Source organism: Phalacrocorax aristotelis, chromosome 14, assembly GCF_949628215.1.
Source record: "Phalacrocorax aristotelis chromosome 14, bGulAri2.1, whole genome shotgun sequence".
Lineage (NCBI taxonomy): Eukaryota > Metazoa > Chordata > Aves > Suliformes > Phalacrocoracidae > Phalacrocorax > Phalacrocorax aristotelis.
The window spans coordinates 17,541,397-17,560,605 of NC_134289.1; the positions used below are offsets into that span (position 1 = coordinate 17,541,397).

Here is a 19,209-nt window from a genome sequence, read left to right on the forward strand (position 1 = left end):
AGTGCTGAGAAGTGTCTTTTCTCCTTAAGTTAATTTTATGCGAGACTTACAAGTGGACCACATGAAATTCTTAGCACTGTTTTCCTAACTGGATTGCAACTGTTAATTGGTAGTTGTTCAAGAAGCTATCACAGTCTACAAAATTCACGTCTCAAGTGGTTCAGCGCAAATCCTGTGTGCTGCCCTGTGTTCAAAATAGATGCTAAAGCAGACATTGCAGGTAATTAAGCCTTGTGCCTGAAACCTCCCTCTCTTAACTGAAAAAGTTCTCTTAACTGAAAAAAGCTGAGCTTTTTTCTTGGGAATTGTCACTGCTTGCTGAAGTCAGTTTTGTGAGGGAGCTCTTATGGCAGCTCGTGACAATAGCTGGAATTCATTACATGTCGTTACAGATTCTTATTAACCCTCCAATGTGAAGTTTGGGGTTTAACTAGATAGGTGAGGTGGAGAGAGGCTGGAGACAGACCCAGGGAGCAGAGTGCTTTCTAACTAAGTAAAGAAGGGCTGAGTATGCCTGTGCATGTTTGGTGTAACCTGTAGAGAGACTTTTGAGCTGACTCAAGAGCAAGAGCAAAATAATACAAATACTGAAGTGGTACTGAAATATTTCAGTGTCCTGCTATACCTGCCTTCCAGAAGTGCTTGTGAAACTGAATTTTTGCTATTTTGTGTGTATACATATATATTTATACTCAGGTTGGAATTTGGGTTCTTTAATGAAAGAAAGTTAAATACATTTGAAGTTTCTGCTGTGTTGTGTTAGTTATGTAGATATCCATTTAGAACCAGAAATTTCTATCACCTGACTCATGAACACTGGTGTGAATTCGAAGGATGAAAATATGGAGGGGAAAACTTACCAAGATGTTTCCAAAGAGCTTCAAATAAATGAGTATGAGATCACTGGGAACCATGTTTCCCAAGCAGAAGATGAATGAAAAATTTAATGAAACATTAAATATAACATGAAACATAACATTTAATGAAAATTTGTTTTTAAGTGATTTCTCTGCATCTACTAAGTTGCATAAGAAACACTCAGGGGATTCAGAGAATGGTGCTCAACAGCTACAGCGTGGACCTGCTGAAGTAGTGTACTTCAGTAAGTAAACTTCCATTTTGCAGCTTCCCAGAATGACATGGATTTCATTGCTGCATTTGAATGTTTATCGCTATGGCCTGAGAGTCTATTTTATCATTAAAAGTGCCTATAAATTATTATAATAGTTCCCTTTACTTCTATATTCCTCTCCCTGAAGTTCAGGAGAACTCTGTGAATGCCTTTTCTTGTGGTGTTTGCCCTTCACTCATTCATTTCTTGGTTTGTCAGGAAATCGAGTTTTTGTAATAGTGCAAGAGAGGTGTTCTCATTTTCATCAGCTCTTGAATTTGGGACAGACTGGGAGGCATTCATTCAGGCTCAGAAGTCTAGGTTGAGTGTTCAGACTTTTTTGACCCCTTAAGGTTCTGCTCCTGTTTGTGTGTATATAAGCATACCTGCAAAGAGCGTGTCTTTCAGGATGTGAAGTTTCTTCATTGGCAGGAAAGTGTTTGCAAACATTAATTGAAATGTCACAAACGTATCAGGCTGGCTCCTGATTTTTGGCTTTTGTACATAGTCTTGCTGGAGAATGTTTTGGTTTTCGGAGGCTGGCAGAGGTGAAAAAAGCAGGAGGAGATCACCTGGCTCCCACACAACTTCTCCATTATTCACTAGTGGAACAACTGCAGCTCTGTGGCTCATGCCAAGAGGACACTACTGGGTCGTGTATTTCAAGCTTTAGTTTTAATGAATGCTCCCTCTTTTAATCTTTCTTTGAAATCCATTGTGGCATGTCTGGGAGATGGGTGTGCATCTTCAACCGCTATCTACCCTTGAGATTTTCCCAAAGCACTGGAAGTATGTGCACAGTGTTAGGCATTGGTTATGCCTGATGAGATGAATTGGATAGGAAGGAAGGTGTCAGCTATGTCTGGAGACCCTGTGGGTCCAGATCACATAAAGGCTTGCATTGCCTGATGATTTGGCTGCAGTGATCATAATGTTGTGGAGTTCGGGATCCTGCTGAGCATGCTGAAAGTCAGTACTAAGACAAGGGTTCTAGATTTTAGAAGAGCAAACTTCAGCTCACTCAGAGCTCAGTTGGGAGGGATCCCGTGGGATGCTTCTATGGAAGATAAAGGAGCTAGTGAGTGCTGGGAGTTCTTCAAGAACTCTCTCTTGGAAGCACAAAACCAGTTTATCCCCTATAAAGGAAAGGGAAGTAAGCGGAGCAAGAGGCCCCCTTGGATCAACCACGAGCTCCTGGGTCTACTCAAATTCAAAAGGGAAGCATACCAGAGATGGAGAAGTGGAGGATTATCCACTGAGAGCTACAAGGGCATTGCCAGGGCATGCAGAGATGCAGTTAGAAAAGCAAAAGCCCAGCTTGAATTGAAACTGGCCGTAGACATCAGAAATAACAAGAAAGGTTCCTTCAGGTATGTCAACCACAAGCAGAAAACAAAGGAAAGCATAGGCCCACTGTTAAACAGAAAAGGAGAGTCAATCACCAACAATGCTGAGAAGGCAGAGGTCCTCAGCACTTTCTTCACCTCTGTCTTTACCAGCACTGTTGGGCCCCAGGCTTTGGGAATTAAATTCCTGGTTGATCCAAACATAGACCCACCATCAGTGAAGGAAGAGTTAGTACGTGAATTATTACAGGAGCTTGACCCCTACAAATCGATGGGCCCTGACGCCATCCACGTGAGGGTGCTGAGAGAGCTGGCTGATGTCATTGCGAGGCCACTCTCCGTAATCTTTGAGAAGTCATGGAGAACGGGGGATGTCCCAGAGGGCTGGAGACTACAAGAAGGGCTCAAGGGGGGCTCCGGGTAACTATAGGCCCATCAGCCTTACTTCAGTCCCTGGGAAATTTATGGAACGAATCCTCCTGGGGGCCATCACAAGTCAAATGAAGCACGTGATTGGGAAAAGCCAACATGGCTTCACTAGGGGCAGATCGTGCTTGACAAACCTGGTGGCCTTCTATGACAAAGTGACTTGCCTGGTTGACATGGGGCAGGCAGTGGACGTTGTCTACCTGGACTTCTCCAAGGCCTTTGATACAGTCCCCCACAGGCTCCTGCTGGAGAAATTAATGCGTTATGGCCTAGACAAGGGGTCTGTGCAGTGGGTGGGGAGCTGGCTGACAGGCCGCACCCAAAGGGAGGTCGTAAATAGCTCTTTCTCAAACTGGCAACCTGTCACTAGTGGAGTCCCCAGGGATCAATATTGGGCCCAATGTTATTCAACATCTTCATAAGTGATCTGGATAATGGCATCAAGTGTAGCCTGATGAAGTTTGCAGATGACACCAAGTTGAGTGGGGAAGTAGACACTCCAGAAGGGAGAGCTGCTCTGCAGGGAGATCTGGATAGGCTGGAAGAGTGGGCTAACAAGAATCTTATGAAGTTCAACAAGGACAAGTGTAAGGTCTTGCACCTGAGAAAACATAATCTGGGAGTGCAGCACAGGCTGGGATCCACCTGGCTGGAGAGCAGCTCTGTGGAAAGGGACCTGGGGGTCCTGGTGGACCATGTACCAGTACTTAAGGGGTGGCTACAAAGAAGATGGGGACTCCCTTTTTACATGGAGTCCTATGGAGAGGACAAGGGGGAATGGACACAAGTTGCTCTTGGGGATATTCTGATGGGACATGAGAGGGAAATTTTTCACAGCGAGGACAGTCACCACTGGAATAATCTCCCCAGGGAAGGGGTTGACTTGGCCACATTGGACACCTTCAAGAGTCGTTTGGTCAGGGTTCTGGGCCATCTTGTCTAGACTGTGCTCTTCCTAGAAAGGTTGGACTAGATGATCGTTGAGGTCCCTTCCAGCCTGGGAGTCTGGGATTCTGTGATTTGGGATTTTTACCTGCCTTTCCACCTGGTTCTGCCCTTCTCTCTTTGCTTGTTTTAAAAAGAGTGGTTTGAAGTATTTGCTTTTCATGACCCTTTTTATCCTGTAGCAATTCTTTGAACAGAATCACTCTAGTCTTGTTGAAGAATAGAAGTCCTCATGGAAGGCTTTTTATTGAGGGCGGATATGTTAAACGTTGTTGCTTGTCTATTGCTCAGGTAAATTTTTGGAAGAGTGGTGTTGTTTAGGGGGCAGGAGGAATTAACAGCAAAGCAGGATTACAATTAAAAAAAAATCAAATTTTCAGCAAGAGAGAGTCCATATTGCAAATTCTGCAAGGCAGTCATCCCTTGCCAATAGTTTGTCTTGGTATTGGTCTCAGTGTGTAGCGTTCCTGTGCAATTGCTATTGCAACAAGTTCCCATAGCAAGTCACGGGAGAATCTAGCAGAAAGGGAGCTGCTGAGACAGAAACCAGAGCGAGGGCAGAGAACACAAGGCAACTCCCCTCTTCTGTGAAATCACTCTGCTGTGTTTAAATGGCTGCTGCTTGAGTGACTTGTGCCTAAAGAGCCATCATGGCAGAGTTCAGCATCAGTCTTTGCTCTGTCTTGTCCGTAATAAATAGATGTTCATAATAAATAGAAGTTACACTGCATTTGTGGGCATTGTTTGTAGTGGTAGTGAGAGGTGCCTCTTCATGGCTATATACTGACCCTCGGTTGGTTTGTGGTGAGCCCCAGGAGTGGCATCAAGTTGGGAATTAGTTAATCTGACTTTCTTTGACTTGTGAATATGAAAATGACAAGCTGCAACTCTGTGTCGTTAGGAATTCTGTGTAGGTATGATAAAAGTTTTACTTTAATAATCAAGTCTTAGCAAAGTCCAAAATTCTTCATGGTGTAAGTGCTTGTATTTAGGATTGGGGTTGTCCGATAGACTAGCGTCATGAGTTAGGCTTAACAAAAGCAACCTCAGTGTCATCCGTGCATGCCAAAAAATACTCTCTGGAAGCTGAACCAAGATGAGAAATGTAACTGAGATTTGGCAGCTGGGGACAGGGCAAACCCAGGGCCAGCTGGGCAAAGGCCTCCTTCCTCTGGAAGAGGAGGAGTGGGGCTGGCAGCGGGGAGGCACTATTCATGGCTGTGTTTGGAGTGGGTATTTCAGTCTCTCTTAGAAACTCCTTCCTCCACCGCCCCCCTTGGCTCTGGTACGTCCAGAGTGTCTAGTGTTTATTGCTGATGAGTTCAGCATTAGGGATTTGTGTTTCTGCCAGGAATGTGGTCCAGAGCCCAGGCTGTTTCCTATGGAGGCCAAAACTGAGAGACGTGGGAGGAGGGAGGGGTATATGGGGTGTATGCAGGGGGAGGCCTTTTGTGTTTCTCTTCAGAGATTAACTGGAGGGTGTCCTGTTAAACCAGAATCAGAACTGTGCTTTTAAGCTACTGGGTTAGCAGTGCGTGCCTTTGTATTGCTTCGTTATATTGGAACTGTTGACTCCACTGAGAAGAGGGAATTTAATCCCTTTAACGTTTAGAGGAGGTAGGAAGGATGGTGAAAATAAATATCAGTATCTCATGCCTGGAAAATTGCAGAGCATGGGTGCAAGACCATTTCCTGAACAGCAGAGAATCTACCTTCATGTGTCCTTGGATTTTCCCTCTCCTGTTGTCTCTTTGCTAAGCTGCATGTTGGGTGGTGCTGCCTGCCTTCTGAAATGATTCTTATTACAGGAAGTCTTGTCTGTCGCTCGCATTCGACTCGCATCCCCTTTAATGTCTTGTAACACGTGCAGGTTGACCTGTGGGTAAACCTGCATGCCTCCCTTTTGTTTGAGGTATCTGCAGTCATCTTGGCATGTGGATGCATTTCATGGACTCTCCAGTTGTCCTTTCAAACCACGGTATGATGCATGAACAAACACACCACAGACTGAGTTCCCTTCTGCAGCGCTGGGATGCTGACAGGGCTGTGGCAGAGCAGCGTGTGCTGCGTGGAGGGACAAGCAGGGGAGGGGGCTAGACGGGCAGGCTGCTCTGGGGAGCGCTGGATCAGCATTACATGGCACTGGGCCACATGGAGGGGCTCTCAGCTGAATTTGCTTTAATGCTGTAGAGCATGATTTTTAGCTGTCTCTTGTCCACAGACACAGATGTGAGTTGCTGGGGAAACTGCAGAAAGTGTCAAAAACGTTGCTTCCCAGTTTGTGTCTGGGTCATTCCCAGGGCACATGGTGGTGCTGTTTCCCTTCTCTGATAGGGTGTTTTTTGGTTTTGGCCCCCACCCCCCCCCACTTCAGGAATGTCCCAGTTTTGGTATTTGTTAAGTTGCAGAATCCTTTACTCCTTCTGGAGTGTTGTAAGGCCATAACAGTATCTTGTTTTCAACAGTTTTGAGATGCTTTGATGTATGTGTGGTATAAACACTGGACCCCTTTTTGGCCCCATGGTCACCTTTGTTTTCCTTCTCACTTGCATGTGGAATCAGGCTGGTCTCCTTCATCAACGCCTTGAAAGTGGCAAGAACTTACCTGTTAGGTTTGGTCTTGTGATGCTTTAGCCTGTGTACACTCAGCAAAGAAAAGTTGCAGGGCAGATGAGTTGCGTGGGATAACTTGTCTGCCCACCTTTATGTGTGCGCATTGGAGCAACGTGTTTTGACACATCACATTCAGAATACCTCTGCACGAGGTTCTTCCAGTGTTCTTGGCATGGTTCCTGAGAGCAGGAATGAAGACAAATCCATGCTCTCGCTTTATATTTGCATTAGGGAGTAGAATTAGGAAGACCAATTCAGAAATTGTAATAAATGTATATAGGGTGCCCTGTTTATTGTGAGGGGACACTGTAGTCATTTGCACCAGCTCAGCTGATACTGTCTAGTTAAGCTGTATCTGTACGGTCACGTGGTAGGAAAATGCTTTTGACATAAAAGTTGACCAGTTGCTTGGATACTGTGAAAACTTTTTGCCTGATGTTGGTGCTTCTAGAGAGACTGAGCGCTCTGTGCATGAATTGGTTGGCGTGTCTTTGGGAGTGAAGTGTTTCAACAGTCGTGTGAGCATTGTCCTAGGGCTTGCTTTTCCTCTGGGCCTAATCTTTGCTGGAGCTAAAATCCAGTTCAAGCACCCAGATGTGTGTGCTTCCCAGCAGCTGCCTGGGAGAGGCGTATCAGTGTGTTGGTCCAGCAGGTCTCTAGCATGCTATTTACAGAAGTTGAAACAACTGAATACTTTCTTCATGAGTAGGCAAGCTATGTTTTGTATCTGTTGAGGTTGTAGATGGGGTCTTACTGTTGACAGTTGTTACCAGCATACCACCACCTTCCTGTAATAGATGGAGCAGCTCCTTCCACAGTCCCAAGTGCACTTTCTGCCAGGCATTTGTTGTGGGCTCCCTGTCTGTCTGTGCTCATCATGCTCTCTCTTTCATTGCTAGTGCCAGTTGTTCAAGTTGAGCACAGAACATCATCTTTATCTTTCAGTGAAGAAATTCAGCCTAGTTCCTGTCTCTTATTCTTTTTTTATAAACATTTATCAGATGCTGCCTTTTTGTGCTTCTCCAGTCTCTTCCTTTCAGCTGTCCAGATGTTCCCCCAGAGTAACTGTGAATAGCAGTAATTAGGAGGCCTCTGTGTTATCAGTGCCCCCTTTATAAGCAAAGTCTTTATGTGAATGGCTTCCCTTGAAGGTAAAGCCTTTATCCTGTTGCAAAAATCTGGCAGATTTCTTTAGCTTTTCCACCTGTAACTGCTGGCACTTCTGGATGGGGTCACTGGGTGAGTGGAGGATTGAAATAGAGGAGCTCTGAAGCCTCATTTCGGACTTGGCCTTCCTGAGATGGTGAAAGCATGCCTAATTTTGCCTAAATAGGTGAGCAATAGATAGGATGGGCAAGTCTCTGCTGTCAGGATGGATTTGATAAGAGACAACCTTGTTTTCCAGGTCTTTTGCTGTTAGAAAGGAATTAGCAGGATGGCTGTCCTTCTGAAGTCTTGTGCATTTTGAGGGAAGGGGTGGGGGGGGAGGCGGCGGGGGGAGAGAGAATAGTCTTGAAACCAAAATCTGACCTACTTCTCCTGCTTCTCTCCGCAGCTGCCAAAAGCCTGCTGAACAAGAAGTCAGATGGAGTGAAGGTAAGTTCTTACTTTCCCATTTCACTGTCTCTCCCACTACCTGAACAGAAGGCAGATGCTTTCTCTGGTGCCCATCCCCTTCCAGGGTAAAACCACAGCCCTGTCTTGTGGCTGGGATTGTTATGTTCAGTGTATTGTTATGATGCCCCCAGTGGGATCTTAATGTTCCTTACACGCACATTATACACGATACAACTAGTTAAGTGCACTATTGTACCAGCAAGATTTCCCCCTTTCTCTTAAGTATGGAGAACTGGTCAGTGCTGTGGATTAGACAGCCCAACGACTTGCTCAGGTGTGACACATGGCTCTGACTAGTCTGTTCTGTTAAGCACACAATGCTTCTGAGTATCGAAATAGTACAGAGCAATTGTCAGTGACTGATGATGCCCGGCAGACCCCGTGGAAATCTCTTTGTCTCCCTGCTTGGACAGATGCTGAAGGTTGAGCTGGGAAGTGGGGTGGGGAAGGAGGAGCCTCCAGATGTTTATGTTTAGACAGAATGGAAACTCAGTCCTGTGTTAAGAGTTTGGTCCACATCCTGGAGGGCCAGGCACTCTCCTGTTCCATTCTGAGGGGAGTTATTTTTTCCCCACTTCAGTTTCACTCTCTGTGTGCATGGTCATCCTTTAGTTCTGGAGGTCAAATAGGCCATTGCCAATGTTGGATGTTGTTGCAGGCAGTAGCCCGTTACCATCTAGTACTGGAGCAGAGACAGTTATGGGCTAAAGCACTGTCTTCACCTAACTGTTTGAAAGGATAACTGTCCTCCCCATGGGAAAGAGGGCTTGGTTTATTTGCTTGCATTTGTGTTTGAAGTCCAAACCTTTCTCCACAGCTGTGAGACAGAGTAGTTCATCTCCTGGTTTTGCACTGTGGACAGTCTTCGTTCCCCCCACGCTGGAGGGCTGATATGATACTGCAGGACCAGCACACTTGTTCTCTCCTGCTCTCTCAGCCCTTTTCCATTTTAATGAGGCTTTGCTTCCAGAGGGCTTACAGTACAAGCAGGCTGCTGGAAAAAGAGGTGTTTTCAGAGGAGTTGCATTTATTTTGGGGGCTGCTCTAGTAAAGCCTGCATTCTTGCAGTTCAGCTGTGTTCTGCCCTAACGACACCCAAGTGTCTGGGGCTTTTTTGACCAAAATGCTACATGGAACAGCTATTCTTGCCCTAGGATACTTACCTTTGAAATGTGCCTGCAGGATTGAGCTTTTGTGCCTTTGCATATGCCTGCCTCTTGTACAGACATGCATTGGACACATGCACACTAATACAGCAAGTGTGTTTGAGTTGTTGCATCAGTTAATATGGAAGACATTAAAGTAAAATCCCAGTGGAATAAGAATGGATGATCCTAGATGTTGTGAACTGAGAACCAGCAGATACATGCTTCAAAATCCCAGCGTGGCAGGGGAGAAGCAACTGGAAAAGCAGCAGATAACACGTCTACCTGGTTTTTTGTCACCTGCCTACAGAAAAATGGCTTTCTTCTCAGGATTCTTGATTTCCAACAGGCTCTCAGGAAGTGCAACAACTTGAGTCAAAATCTTCCAGAAATACACAGATGATGTGCACACAGGTTTTGAGGAACAGCTTGCTGGTCATGTAGCTACAAGGAGACCTGTATGTTAGAGACTTCCAGCTCCATAGAAAGCTTGTGGTGGTTGGTTTATTGGGAATGCTGCGTCTTCCTCTGTGGAAAGAGTTAAACCTGGATTTGCTTTTTTGGCTGATTTGAAATATTCTTCAACTCTTCACAGTATATGTTGTTCCTCATATATATATAAAAAAATAATTGAATACTTGCAATGAAGTGGAAGGTAGATTAGAAAGCGTGGCGTCTCTGTACATGGAGAAGGGGGTTTCTCTCTGGGAGCCTCTTCTCTACTTCTGTGTGACACTGGAGACCTGCAGACAAGAGTCTGCAAGCAGCTTCCTTGCTCTTAAGTCTTAGAGCGGTCTTGCTCTGCAGCGTGAACTTGAGCGGTGTCCACGAGGGGCATCACACACTTTCAGCCTGGCTGAGGTCCCTCAGAAGAGTTGTTTAAGCTTCCCATTTTCCCCAGACAGCATCTATCTTCAGGTGTGGCTTTTCAGTCCTCATTTCTATAAGCTTTAAAACTCAAAGAAATAATAGATTTCTTCTTAGAGCTGGTGTTTTGAGTAACCCTCTTGCTCAATAACACAAGACAGGTTGCTTCCCCCCAGTGCTAAGTTAGGCCAAGACAGAGAGCCGGTGGTGGCCTGTATGTGTTTGTAGTACATCCTTAACACTTCTGTTGTAGGATTTCTGTGGCTCCATCCTTATCTCCTTCCTGCTGTCTACATTTATGGTGCTGCTTCCCATTAGTCATCCCATGGAAGTGTAGCCTTTTACCACTTCCATGTGCTTGCTGGAGCAGTACTGGCACACTTGGCTGCCGTGCAGCGCACTCTGTGCTGGTCACTGTCTGGTTGGTGCCCTCACTGTTGTGAGCAACCTGCTTTTCATGTGTTGCTCTTTATGCAGGAAACTTGTAACTTCAGCCCCACTGATCTCATCCCAGATAGTTCTGCCAAACAACTTGTGCCAGTGACTGGTTGAGTGAAGAGCATCTGGTCTTGAATTACTTGTAGCAAACTATGATTTTCTGCCCATTGCAGTTGTACAGATTGCACAGATACCACAACTTGACTACTAAACAGAAATTCAGCTTTGTGGTATCCTTTTCACTCCTACTTTCTTTACAAGTAATTTTACATCACATGTAGGTTTAGAACAAGCATGGCATGCTGTGTTTTAAACTGTAGTCTGCTGACCGCGTGCCGTGTGGTTAGGCTGTTTCTTGTGTTCTCTCCAGATATGGAGACTCCTGGTTTGTTTGTTTGGGTTGTTTTTTCTTTGTTTCTTAAAACCTCTTGGAAATTAAGTTCTTACGGAGATTTGAGAGAAAATATGTTTCAGTTTCTTCACTGGATTTATCTGGTCCAGGGTAACTGTGCTCCATGAGAGTATCGCCACAGATATATGAGAGTGGAAAGAGCATTTCTTCCACAAACTGATGATTACACTAGTGTGAAAATTAATGGCTTTAAGCCCGTTGAGGAAAAAAACATCACCAGTTTGTCTTAATTTACTTTCTGTTCAAGGTACCTTTCCCATCCTTTTGGGTGGTATTCAGAGATATCTATGCTAGAATCCTGCATTATTTGACAAATACAATAGGAATTTCTATTACATAATACTAGGCAAGTTTGAGTGAGGCCATATACCTCTTTCTCCTGCTTTATTCCCAAGAACTCCATCAAAATGTGTGTTGACGAATATCTGATGCAAAGTGCAGCATGTTGTTGCTGATTTAGCATAAATGAGAGAGGAATGATATATTAGTCATATGAGCATCTAGCGTGAGGCGTGTTAAGCTGATACATAAGAGAAAACAACATGTTTTTTTCTGTAGGAATTGGCTTTAATCCTTTGCTGAAGCAAGCCTCACACACTAAAGCAACAGGGATGTATGCATTTTGCTTGCATCAGACCATTTTGGAAGGTGGGGGGAAGCTTAAATCAGGAGGGGAGGACTGGAAGGAAACTTTTTTATTCTAATATGTGTGTGTCCACACTGGGGTTATTTTGATAAATTTCCATGTGCATGACCCTGTCCTCTAGCAGATTCTTTCCCAAAATCTATTTGAAGCATTTCTGGTTTTCATTTTGTGCTGCTGCTTCTATTTCAAGTACTAATTCTGCTAATTGGTAGATATTTCATCAGCTTGGCACTTGAGAACTTTTCCATTATCTTAAATAATGAATGATTTAAACTGCCTTGAATCTTAAATTGTCCCTGCTCACCAAACCTTTGGTAGTGCTGCACTCAATTTCTTCAGGCAGAATTTGGATCCAAGCTGATGGAGTAGCAACAAGGAAGGCCCAGGTTGTATCCCCAAGGAACATGCTTTTCTGCTTTCAAATCCAGACAGTGAGGCTAGAAGATACTGGGTGACGAATTGCAGAGCCATGTAACATGCCACGTATCTTGTGGCCACCACTGTAGGTCCCAGGTATTTTTTTTAAGATTCTAAATTTATGGGCAACATTGTGCAGCTGCCATTTTAAAGTTTACTTTAGATCGTTTCATGTCAAACCTACTTGCTTTCTTGCTCCTCTTTCTGTCTGTAACCTGGATATGTCATTCTCTGCAAGGTGAGGGAGGGGTTAAGGAATGGCCTGGGGCAGACGCCTGGATGAAGATTAAGGACACTTTATGCTGCATGTCCTTCCTCTGACCTTGTCGGCTCTGACCGTGTCAGGATCTGGGCTCCCTGTAGTCAGTGTTACGGTCCTACTGCTGAACTGTTGATTCTATTTATTTATTTATTTATTTTCCCCTCTCCCCTCTGGGCAGCACTTCAAACAGTCGTGTCCCTTTCTTCCCAAAGGGGAATACCCCTTCCTACTTGTGTGAGAGGGTGCATGTGTTTCCAGTTCTAGCAGGGCCTGTCAGATTCATCTTTCTAATCAGAATTTGTTAATGCTCAAAGTGCTATTTTCAGTGAAGTATGTAACTGTAGGTATTTTAAAATTAGTTCTTCTCTAAGCTCTTTGTCAGTTTGTTCTTTTTTTTCTGAGCACTTCAGTTTGTGATTAGGGGATACAAAATGATAATGTTTTTCAGGCCCAGTGTAACATTCTATGTAAATACGAACTTGTGGACAATGTTCTAGGATGCAAGAGTGAAAGGAGAACTCAGCTGAAAGACTGAAAATACAGGTTTTTGGTGTGACAAGTTTAATGGCATAAAACATTACTGCCCTTCACCTTGCATAACTGCAAAGCGGCACCAAATACCGTTTGTTCTGCTCTTCGTAAGGAATATTGCAAGTGTACGTTTTATGCTTGGAGGGTACCAGCTTTCCCAGCCCTTTGCCCAGTAAAGAATATGTGGGGAAGGCAGGATGCTCTGTAGGCTGGCATGGCTGCTGAGAAAGCAGTTGGTGAAAGTGTGTCTTGAGAAGGCAGAGTAGCAAGGTGAACCAACAGGGAGTCCTTAGAAAATCTGCAAGGGTCTGGAAATCTGCAAGGGTCAAGTAACATCCATGCAGTGGCCAACAGGAGTTAATGCTCCTGTTTCTATATCTGGACTCTTTATGATCTTAAAGCCATACTGTGTAGAGATTGTTATGGTGAAGCTAAACAAGGAGAACCCAAGTTCACCTGAACAGCACAGTTTTATGCTGAACTGTTTTATGCAAGGTGCTTGGGGAGCGCTTCAGATCTGTTCAAGTGCTGACATCCAGTAACACATTCTACCCACCTTTGATGCATTCACTTTTTTTCACTGCATTGTTTTAATGCCTAGAAACCCCAACTGAGATCAAGGGTCCAGTGTGCTTAGTGCTGTAGCGATGCCTAAGCAGAAAATCCCTGCCTCTTAGCTTACAATTTAAATAGAAAGCTGACAAAGGCCAAGAGAGAAGATGGATTGAGAAAGATGAAATTATTTGCTCAGCGTCACCCGAAAGGACTAAAGCAGAAGAAATAGGATGTCAAATCTGCTAGTTCAGGCTGCTTTTCTCTGATCTGCTTTGAGTTCAACATTTTTTTTCCCTACCTTAAGTTCTGAAATAACTGTACTCTCTGTAGGAATATGAGTTGCAGCAAATGTGATATTTTAATAAACTGATACTGTCAGTATCAAACTCGGGGAGAACTGCACGTAGAAGACAGAATTGCAAAAGGCTGCTGTAAAAAAGATAGCCGTGTTAAGTGCCCAGAACTGTGAATGGGACCATGCCTGGAATCACTCCATACCATGTAGCACCTTCTAGTTTGGTTTGTATTTTTCTGTAGGTGCTTGGAACGATTTAAGCTTGCCATTTCTAGTATTGCTGCTATGCTGAAGGGACAGTGATTCTTCAGGTTGTCTTCTGTCACCTGCTGACTTCGGTTTATTGTTACCTGGAGCAAGAGTCATCCTTAAGTTTCGTTCTAGAGAATCTGCTCCTCTTTTGAGATGAACACCTGAATTTCACACAAACACAGAAGTAGAACTTTAATAAACGTTCATCCCTGGGTTTGAGAGGAAAATGTTGTCCGTATTGCTTTGGGAGAATTTTTGTAGCTCAGATGTAGGGAAATCCTTAAAAGCGATCAGTGAGGGACTTTACCATAGGCTATCTCTCTGCCTTAAACAATTTTTTGCATTCCCTGGGACGTCTCTGCACTGCCTAGAAATACTTAGAGAAGTAGCTGTGCTATGGAAGGGAAAGAGAACTTCGTCTGTTTCTAAACTTCTGTTATTTACTAAATTGGAGTCATGTTACAGGAAGACAAAAAGCTTTGCTCACTCAGCTAGTCACCGTGTGAAGGTGATGTAGGTGGCTCTGATGCAGCTGCTGCAGAGGGGATTGGAAGGCTGATCTAGTTTTAGTAATTCTCTTGTGTATGTTTTGCATTAATAAGTTTTGATGTTTTGGCTGGTGCCTCATGTTGGCATTATCCAGCCTGTCTTGAGTTGTAATAGTGCTTTCATGCTCTGGTCTTAACACAGACCTCACTCCCTACCCTTTTCATACTGCCTAGCTCGCTTTTCTTGCCCCCTGTTGTTATAGTAGCCACTAATAACGTGCTTTCTGGGATCTCATGCCGTGTTAATAGAACAACACTGTTTTAAATGTAGATTCTATTCTGATTAAATTCTGATCTGCAGAGGGTTCTGTTTCTTCCTGTGTCAGTATTACTTGTGCCTCTGATATAGGAGGGTGATTGTTCCCCTATGGCTTGGCCGACTCTCCTTTCATATTGAAGCTTTTGCTTGTCTCTTAACGTTTTTCTGCCCCTCTTCTTGTTTCCGTAACTCATCGGAAATTGAGATGAACTTCAAATGAGACTGTCTTCCCTGCAGTATCCATATAGCCTCTGTTTGTCTCCTGCAACTTACAGGATACATTAAAAACAAAAACTGAAGTTTTGGAGCCGTTTCTCAGCTGGTGTGAATTTCTACTTCCCAGTTAAAAATTCCCTGTTGTGACTGGGTACAAGGATTCCTCTGGGTTGTTGGTGGTCTAAGCATTGTATTAATGCACTGGTAGTACATCCTGTTTTAGCTCTAGCTTAAGGAAAAGCCTGTGGAGAAGCTAAGTTGTACTGAAAGAAGATGAGAGGAATCACAAGTTTGTAAACTAGGTAGTGGCAAGCCCTGAGCTGTTCCTCCATGAAGGGGAAGATTGGTGAGCCAAATGCTGCACTGAGCAGTGTTCGGAGTCTGTCTGTACTGGAATTAAAGGTTGGATGAGGCAGAAGCTTTGCTGGTTTGAGTCTGTTCGTGCGGTGGCTGTGTGATTCTGGGCTGTATGGCATGGTTAGGAATGCGGGGCTCTGGGTATGAGGTGAGCATGGGCCCTTCTGCTCTCAGAGGCGTGCCAGCCTGTGTGTGTGCTTGAGCTCTGATGTGAGGATAGCAGGGATTGAAGGCAATATTTAAGGTGAAAGGTGTGAAGGCTCAGTAAGTGTATGAAATGGGGAGGTACAACTCCATGGCCTGTACCAAGGTGAAGAGCTGCTCCAAAGGTGGGCTGTGGTAGTGTGCAGGAGTCCAGAGCTATGTAGCTGAGCCCATGCCATCGTGGGTTTTGGCTGGGATGTGCTGTCCTACAGTACCCTATGAGCTAGACTCTAGTACCTCCCCATGAGTAGTAAGCAGCAGAGAAATAGCCTAGATAGTACCAAAGGAGAAGGGCAGATGGAAAACGTATGTGGAGGCAGCAGGGGAAAGGGGTAGCACTGCAATACTGAAAGACCTGCCAGGCTCAGCTTGGACAGATGACACTAAGAGTGTAGTGAAAGAGCAGAGAAATGCATGCTGAGCCTGGTTTACTGGAGAGTGCAGTTTGGTGTGAGGTGACTTTGAAGATGACTGAGGATGCCTTTGAACAAGAGCTGAGTCGAAGAAGGTTGGGTGGTGTTTGAGCATTGCTGCCTGTTTGTTCTTCTCCCAGTACCTGAGAGCGCAAGGTGTTCTGGCTGTCGAGTGCCTCTTTGCCTTCCTTGCCTTTACTCTGTGTCTGAGCATGGGTGTACCTTGCCTCTCGAATCAGCACCAATTTCTGTGTGAGGGAGCCTTTCTTCTCCCCATGCTGTGCACAGAAGTTCCCTCTTAATTTTTAGCCCTTGGGGACGCCCCTCCCGTTACACCCTCTACCCTACCCTCTGATTCTAGTTTCAAACACACCTCTGCTCCTCCAGCGTGAACACATGGGGGTTTCCTGCCTACCTCCCCAGTGTGGCTGGGGAAGCTGCACAGCGTTCTGAGGTGGGAGAGCATGTAAAGGCACCCCGTTGCATCCCACATCTTGTGCATGTATATATACATACCTCCCTCTTTTAATATCAGTGTGTGGGGCACCTGTGTTCTGGCCTCAGCGTTTGAGTGGATGGGGGTCTTCAAGCTTGCCCTTTCCCCTGGTGTGTATTCATGTTCTTTAATGGTGACGTCTCTTTCGCCTTCTCGCGTGTCTGTGCATTTCTGCTGTTGCTTATACCTGCCCCTGTGGGAGCATTATTGGCAGGGGGGCCCTTGCTGGCACACTAATGTGTGAATAGTTTCTGTGCTTTTCTTCTCATCTCCTCTCTTCCCTTCTCTTTCCCTCTCTCAATGGTGTGTCCAGAAAAGGAAGTCGAGCTCCAGTGTGCATTTGATGGTGAGCACCTCCCGTAAGCTGCCTGCGATTCGTGCGTCCGCCATTCTCATGCCATGCACGCTCGGCTTGTGCTCATCACCCTACATAGCATGTCTGTGCCGGGGGGCGGGGGCGGTGGGGGATCATTGTGCACTGAAAGGTCCATGTCCTCACTAAAAGGGCCCTGTGACCATCTGGCCCCTGGCCAGTCGTACAGTTCCCATTTTGGGCAGAAAATTGACTTCTGGCAGTGCGGTTTGATCTTGCCTGCTCTGAGTGTGAAATGAAAAAAGGCAGTGGTTCTCCTGGGCTCAGCAGAGCAGGTGCGTGCCTTGCCTGGACATGGGGCTTTGTCATTCTGTTGCAGAGGTGCCACAAAGAGGAGCAGGTGCTTTGCCTGGTGTTGGTGCCGTCATCCTTGGTGGGAGCCCTGCAGTGTAGAACAAACTGGGAGTCGCTCCAAATGTGGCAGAGACTGATGGGGCTCCACTGTTCAGATGAAATGTGTGGGCACAGCACTGCCAGGCAGCTCAGGGCTGCAGGTCACTTCTTTTTTTAGCATACTTACTGAAAAGGTTTGTCAGAGCCTTTATAATCCAAAACTTCCTTTTGTCCTGATCTCGTTTATGTATCCCAGCATGACCAAATACCCAGTAAGTGCCCCCCTGTCCTGTTCATTTCCTTTTTCATCCATCCAGATGTTTGACATCCATAGAATTCGTCAGAAAAGTAGTCAAATCCACTCTCAAGGGAGCAAAGAGAAAATTGGCCAGTGCCATATTGTAAGGACTCATACACAGACCATTAGACGATGCCTTTGTGTCTGACACTGAGGTACGAATGGTCACTAAAGTACAAAATCAGTTATTGCATTGTCTCCTTTACACAGAAAAAGAATAAAAAATGTTTCTCTCCTATTGCAGGTAGGAACAGGAATGTTACAGTACTGAGAAAGCAGAATAATTTGTTTCTACATTACTATCTGGAACATGTTTCTCCGCTTCCTCCTTCAATGGGTGCTCAAAACTATGTAAACACAAAAAAGTAATTCCAAAGTACTGCTTGGAAAATCTGATGTGAGGGACTGACTTTCCCCCAGCCCTGCCTTTATGAAACTCTAGGGCAAGTGTTTGTTGTGCTTTTCTTGCCCTTCTTTTCTGCCCTCTGCCACAATACTTAAATTCCCTCTGCATGTTGTTTTAAAGCAGCTGGGATATGTACACCATGTGTCGGCCTCTGAAAACGTGGAAGCAATGAAGGTGGCTAAATAACCAGAGACGGCCCACGTGCTGGTACTTTCCTTTAGTCGGCTAGAAATGCGTGTCCCTAGCGATATGATCACTGGTCTGTTTTCTTTCTCTTGCACCCTGTGTGTTGTTTATGCCTGTCTGTCTGTCTCTTGTCTAGCTCAGGAAGTGCTGCCAACTGCTGTGCCAAAACTAACCGTGTTACGTAGATCTTAAGAGGGGCCTGGCACCTCTGCGTGAATTGGCCTCTCTTGACTTGAGCTGTACCACTGTGAATTTCCAAGGCTCGTAGCCTGTCCAGTGACTGTGGTGTTGGCTGGCCGTAGGAGGGGAAGGGTGAGAGTTGGCTGTGGAACCTGGGGCTCCGGGAAGGGCAGTTGGTTAGGTGGCCACAAAACACAGGTGTGTGCGGGACGCTCGGGATGTCAGGTACCTCCATCTGAAAAGGTGCGAAAACTGTCCAGGCTAAGTCTCCTGCCTCTTATTTCCTTGGGACTCTGTCCTGGAGTAAAATGCTGTGTGATTCTGGACCAGCAAACACGATAGGCGGTCTTCTTCAGCCCACTGGATGGGTAAGAGTCCGATGGATGAACTGGGTGTTCAGTGCAGCCTGGAGGGTGGGCTGTGTGCTTTGGGTGTGCACCGGTACGTGCTTTGTAAGGCGACGTTCCACACCTAACAAGCTGCTGTCAACATTTTTTCAGAACAGTGGCTTCCTGGATGTTTATGGGTATGGTTTTGTTTGGGGTTTTTTTAGGTGGTGTTTGTTTGTTCCCCCCCGCCCCCCCTTTTGGCCTCAGTTATAAAGCCTTCAAAAAAATCGGGAATATTTTCGTGTAGCTTCTTTCATGCTAACATCCCAGTGGACTAAGAAAAAATGGGCTGTGCTCTTCTCACTGGAAGAGGTTTGGAAGATAGATCTCTGCATTAGGATCACTGTTTCTGAAGAAGTACGGGAACCGAAGTGCTGTGTGGAGGGGTGGACCCAGGCATTGCCAGAAGTTTGGTTGTGGTTATGCCACGAAATAGCTTGGGATTCATTCTTTCAGGTTGATCTGCTCCTCTCTTACATCCGCAGTGGCTTGTCACCTCTTCTGCCATCAGGCTGGAAATGTATGCAGGAAGCAAAGCTCTTGGAAGGCCAAAGTCTTAGGACAATGTGGGGATGTACAGGAAGAGGCAGTAAACAATAATTTGTTAAGTGTTTCTCCTTTCTTAGTTTCGGGGATAAGTGTGTCATACACTGTTTTTTTCCCCCCACAG

At 45.3% G+C, this 19,209-nt stretch overlaps 1 protein-coding gene across 13 annotated transcripts in view; it reads left to right on the forward strand.

Annotated features, from left to right (window-relative positions):
* The window catches only part of CAMK2G (calcium/calmodulin dependent protein kinase II gamma), a 120,189-nt gene that overhangs the window by 85,505 nt on the left and 15,475 nt on the right, over window positions 1–19,209 (forward strand). For 12 of the 13 annotated variants that reach the window (XR_012663101.1, XR_012663103.1, XR_012663105.1 and 9 more), the window contains one exon: window positions 8,000–8,040. Coding sequence is in view for 9 of the 13 variants with exons in the window: in XM_075109444.1 (XP_074965545.1) it covers window positions 8,000–8,040 (41 nt within the window). In the remaining 4 variants the exon portion in view is untranslated. Of the gene's footprint in view, window positions 1–7,999; window positions 8,041–16,687; window positions 16,721–19,209 lie in introns of all 13 variants that reach the window. The other variant, XM_075109447.1, reaches the window with a different exon arrangement.